This window comes from Babylonia areolata, chromosome 21 (assembly GCF_041734735.1).
Source record: "Babylonia areolata isolate BAREFJ2019XMU chromosome 21, ASM4173473v1, whole genome shotgun sequence".
NCBI lineage: Eukaryota > Metazoa > Mollusca > Gastropoda > Neogastropoda > Buccinidae > Babylonia > Babylonia areolata.
The window spans coordinates 9,837,422-9,843,116 of NC_134896.1; the positions used below are offsets into that span (position 1 = coordinate 9,837,422).

Sequence of the window (5,695 nt, forward strand, 5' to 3'; positions counted from 1 at the left end):
ACAGGCATAATTATAAAACTCTAGGTTTGATTATGTACAAAATTATTGATCTCACAGGCATAATTATAAAACTCTAGGTGTGATTATGTACAAAATTATTTATCCCACAGGCATAATTATGAACCTCTAGTTGTGATTATGTATAAAATTATTGATCCCACAGGCATAATTATGAAACTCTATGTGTGATTATGTACAATATTATTGATCCCACAGGCATAATTATGAACCTCCATGTGTGATTATGTACAAAATTATTGATCCCACAGGCATAATTATGAACCTCCATGTGTGATTATGTACAAAATTATTGATCCCACAGGCATAATTATGAAATTCTAGGTGTGATTATGTACAAAATTATTGATCCCACAGGCATAATTATGAATCCTCTAGGTGTGATTATGTACAAAATTATTGATCCCACAGGCATAATTATGAAACTCTAGTTGTGATTATGTACAAAATTATTGATCCCACAGGCATAATTGTTAGGTACGCTGAGCGTGGGAGATGATGAATGAGTAATTTTAGAGATCAGATTTCCAGAGTCTTTTTCACTGGATTCCATCTGTTTGTGGGCATGGACCTTGAAGTGGAGTTCAGCACCCTACAGGCGAGTTGTTGAAGGATTGGGTCTTCTGAGCAAGGTGTGATCATGTATACGTGTGATAGTCAGTCGTGTCTATGCCCATCAGAACAGCAGAGGAGGCAACTGCTGTCCCGACTATCTGGGCTAGAATTCGTTTGTTGTGGAGAGTGTCTTGCCCAAGTTACATCCCCACTCTCTCGGCCAAGAGGGTTTTAGGACAGTCGGCGTTGGGATAGTTCCCAAAGGCCATCCAGCCCCCCCCAAGGCTGCAGCACTAAGAGACAGCAATATTGCCTCCTGGTTTGAGAGTCAGTCATTGTTGTGTTGTCGCTCGGACAAATAATAAGCTTAACACATCTCGTGTGTAACGAAGAATATTTAATAACTGAAAAGAAAGAAACAAACAGAAACTAGACTGTCAGCTGTTGTGGCCCTGACCGTTGTTGTTCTTCTCACGCCCTCTATATTCTTTGAGCGTCAAGGCAGATAATCCTAATGACAACAAGTTGAGAACTTTCGACACAACATTCATAGTCCTTCACAAAGGACTAAGCTGTAAATGATTCCCCATTGCAATGGAGAAACCATTGATCATACAGCTCTCACTTTGCTATTGGCCCAACTGTAAACACATGACAATCTGTGATATAAGCTGAGTGTTCTGATCACGTACAAACTATATACACCCCCTCTCCCCCAACACACACAAGGTATTTTGAGTTTGGGAGATGAATAGTGTGTAATTTCACATTTCACTCAGAGCAAAATTCCAAACTCTTTGCCACGGGAATCCAGTCTGTCTCTCGGTATGAGCCGTTGAGCTGACTACTGACAAAAATGCTTTTGGTCTTGGAACTCTATGATCATGTACATAGTATGCATACCACTACAGGTTCTATACAAGGAAAGGCTGAGTGAGAGAGATGAAAAGTGTGATTGTCAGGAGTTAAGTGCATTGGTCTTGGACCTCTAGGTAAGATCGTGTACAGAGTTCATACATACACCACTACAGGTTGTACACTACAAAGGTACGCTCAGTGAGAGATGAAAAGTGTGATTGTCCAGGAGTTAAGTGCATTGGTCTTGGACCTTTAGGTAAGATCGTGTACAGAGTTCATACATACACCACTACAGGTTGTACACTACAAAGGTAACGCTGAGTGAGAGAGATGAAAAGTGTGATTGTCCAGGAGTAGTTGTTGTCGTAGCCCCTGACCACTTTCATTACCTCCCCCCCCACCCACCCACCCCCAAACCCCCTTCCTTCACTGTCGCCATTGGTTCTGTGCAGCCAGCGTGTCGAGGGGCCTCACGGTTCATTGACTCCCTGTTTGTCTTGTGCAGGTGGGCGCCTCGGGCGGCGGTGCGCGGGAGCCACGGATGATCGGCCAGGCGGAACCGGGAGAGGAGGTGGCGGCGGTGTGGCCAGGGTGCTGGGACTGACTGACTGGGCCGAGCACGACAGCGGGTCCCCCCTCATCCCCCCCCCCCCCCCCCCCCCCCCCCCCCCCCCCCCCCCCACACACACACTCTCAAACTCCCACCCATCCCTACCCCCTCCTCACTCCCCACCGACCCCCCACGCCCCAAAGTGACAGGTCCTGGCTGTGTCGTCAAGTGTGACATCACAACGAAGGAGAGTTGTGGTTGGGAACTCCTGATGTGGTGACTGACATCGAGCTGTTGTCTTCTTTGTCCTGCTGTCACCAGTTTCGCTGTGTGCTCTGGTCGTCGTGGTGTTTAGTGGCAGGAGATCCAGCAGTTCCATCGGTTTCCATTTTGTTTACCTATTTAAAAAAAACAAAAAAACAATAATCTCTCAAGTCTCTCTCATCACGTGGAGTATCATCAAAATTTTGTCAGTCGTCAGTGTGACGTCATCCATCCAAGCTGTACAACCCCCCCCCCCCCTCTCCCTCGCCACCTCTCCTCCTTTCTCCCCCCCCCCCCCACTCCCCCTTCCACCCCGTAACGAAGGCCGCATGCCATGATTTTTACCTGGAGGAAGCGAGCGACGTGACGTGTAGTGAGGGGTGAGTCATGTCTCACAGCATCATGATCCCAGTCCCACCAGCTGAGGAAGTGGACGTGGAGTTGTTCCCGGTGACTTAACCTGGACTCCCCAGTCACTCCCCCTCCCCCACCCCCACCCTCTGTCCATGGCCGAAATGCATTAAACATTCAGTCAGTCATTCATTCACCCCTGCCAACACCCTAAAACAGGACCAGGCCCTGACTGAGACAGACAGACAGACAGACAGGCAGACAAGCGGACAGACCGCCCACACGATGGGAGAGTGGAGCTGGGAGGCGGCCTTCCACGGGTCTGTGCATACGGCCACGCTGGCCGTGGCCACGGTGCTGGCCCTGTTCGTGCTGGTGCTGGGCTCCTTCGGCAACGGCCTGGTGCTGGTGTCGGCCGCGCGGCGCCGCAAGAAGCGCACCAACTTCGACCTGCTCATCCTCAACCTGTCGGCCGCCGACCTCTTCCTGTGCGTGGTGCTGGCCCCGCTGTATCTGTACACGCTCTTCACGGACCCTCCCTTCCCCAAGCTGTTCTGCGGCTCCCTGCTGCTGGGCGGCACGGGCTTCGGGCTGCTGTCGCTGCTGTCCATCGTGGCCATCGCCATCCACCGCCAGGCGCGCGTGGCGGGGCGGGCCAAGAGGTCGCTGACCACGCGGCAGACGGGGCTGGTGCTGGGCGCCGTGTGGGCGCTGAGCGGGGCGGGGGCGGTGGGGGCCACGCTGCACGCCATGCTGGACTGGAGGGACTCGTACGACAACTGCCAGGTGCTCATCTACAGCCACGACCCGCTGCTGCACCGCTTCACACTCTTCTTTCTCGGCCCGCTCGTCCTCGTCAGCTTCATCGTCATCGTCGTGGCCTACGCCATCATCTCGCGCGCCGTCCGCGCCCAGAGCCGGACCCGCACTCGCGGCCTGGCGGCGCTGTACCGCTCCACGCCCATCTACCGAGGCGGGCTGGGCGGCGCCAAGCCCAACGACCCCCTGGTGCAGGACAAGGCCGGGCAGGGCGACAGACGAGGCAGGCGGCGAGGAGGGGTGGCGAAGCAGTGTCAGTGCTGCAGCTGTCAGGCGGCGGCGGAGCGGGAGAGCAAGGCGGTGACGATGTGTCTGGTGGTGATGGTGACGCTGGTGCTGTGCTGGAGCCCGCTGCTGGTGTCGCAGTTCATCGAGCTGGCCACGGGGCCCTCCATCATCCTGCTGCAGGTCAAGCTGTGCGGCATCGCCCTCGTCTTCCTCAACTCGGCCCTGGACCCATACATGTACGCGCAGAACCAGGGCCACGTGCAGACCCGCTACGGCAGGTTCTGCTGGGACGTGCTCCGCTGCCAGTGCGCCAGCCCCCGCAGGACGCGCTTCAGGGTGCTGAGGACTCGGCCCGTGGGCCTGCCCAGGTCCTCCCTGCTGGAGATCCACACCCCCTCCCTCCCGGCCCCCGCCCCCCCTCCCCAGGACAGGGCTGTGGTGGTGGTGGGGGGTGACCGAGGCAACAACGGGGACTGTGCGGAGGACGGGAGGAAGGAAGGGGCCGGGGTGAGGGGTTCCTTCCCCAACAACAACAAGGAAGCCTCCCCGGTCAACGACAGGTTGCTGAGGAAAGGGGCGGGGGTTCAGGGAGCGTGCGGTGTAGGGCTCCCTCCCCCTTCCCCTCCCCCTCCACCACCCTGGCAGTCTGTACTGAACCCGTGTGCCACCACCACCACCACCATCACCACCAACAACAACAACGCCACTGCCACCACCACAGCTACCGCGACCACCGCTACCACCACCACCACTACCACCGCCACAAACTACCCGGGTGTGGGCCACACGTGCAGACACCCGTGTCGCCCCAAGGTGGTGATGAGAGACGTGAAGACCCTGGTGCACAAGTCCTGCTGCCACGTGCACGTGCCCAGCGATCAGAGTCTGGTGGAGTCCTGACCTCACTCTGCCAGGACAGGACCTGTGCCTGCTGCCAGTGCTGGCTGCAAGTTAGATTCCATGAGCCCGCCGTGTCAGGGCTGGGTTAGTACTTGGACTTCCGATCCAGTGTTATACCTGTTGATCAGGACTCCACACCCCGCCTGTTGTTGTGTTGTTTTTCCTGTGGAAAGACACTTTACTCCTCCGAATTTCCTCACTCCAACCCTGTTGTGATTGCGTACCTGACTTCAGCTGGGGAAGGTTATAGAAACGGCGGAAGAAAGAAGAGGATTAGGTCCCAACATTCATATAATATGCCGAGCCCTAGACACAGAAGATATCATTTCACTGCTCCCGATGTTCGTAAAATGTGTATGGGACCTCGAACCATTTAAGATTCAAAGAATCCGAAAGGTCCAGAGATCCCTAATCAGCAGGGTGGATGATTAATGCCAGTGATTGGTTTTCGGAGTGACAGTGTTGAAACGATTGAGACAGTATGTGGATGTCCACTCTTGACGTTGTTCGAATGACTCAGCTCCTTCTGTTGCTGATCGTGACAGGACCGTTTCAAATGATGTAATTGTGTTCCTGGTTATAAAGAATCTGATCGTGCAATGCGAAAACAAGGTAGTTTCATTAAAATTCTGTGAGAATTGGACAAAAAGTGATCACACGCGCATACAACAAAGAATTTTATCCAACTATTTTTTTTTTAATAGCAAGAAACAGAAGAACATCAGGCAATCATGTCATGACAATATGTGCAATATATACATTTTCAGACTGTGTACATAATCTTTTTTTCTTTTCTTTTTTCAAGCTTCTTTTTTTCTTTTTTTAATTTTTTTTTTATATTATAATCATTATTAGATCATACAGTTTCACCGTGATGGGAACGGGTGACGTGCATTTGTGCATTTGAATTCATTTCTGCTGCAAATCTCAGTAGGCTATATAGACCCTTGACTATAAAGTTCTTTAACTGTTTAGGGGCCTGCAGCTCTGATATGTGTCATCACAAAAAAAAAACAAACCAAAAAAACACCCTCATTACAATAGAAATGTGTGACAAATTCACATGATGGACAAGAACTTGGACCTCTATAGCAACATCGTCATCATCATCGTCATCCTCCTGCTCCTTCATCGTCATCAATATAAACAAAA

At 52.2% G+C, this 5,695-nt stretch overlaps 1 protein-coding gene across 1 annotated transcript in view; it reads left to right on the top strand.

The window, feature by feature from the left end:
• Window positions 1-2,520: 2,520 nt before the first annotated feature.
• LOC143296082 (putative G-protein coupled receptor 75) overlaps window positions 2,521-5,695 on the top strand; it is a 3,421-nt gene continuing 246 nt past the window's right edge. The window contains exon 1 of the mRNA XM_076607839.1: window positions 2,521-5,695. This exon is cut by the window's right edge and continues 246 nt beyond it. Within this exon, the coding sequence (XP_076463954.1) occupies window positions 2,882-4,543 (1,662 nt within the window). The 5' untranslated portion in view covers window positions 2,521-2,881 and the 3' untranslated portion in view covers window positions 4,544-5,695.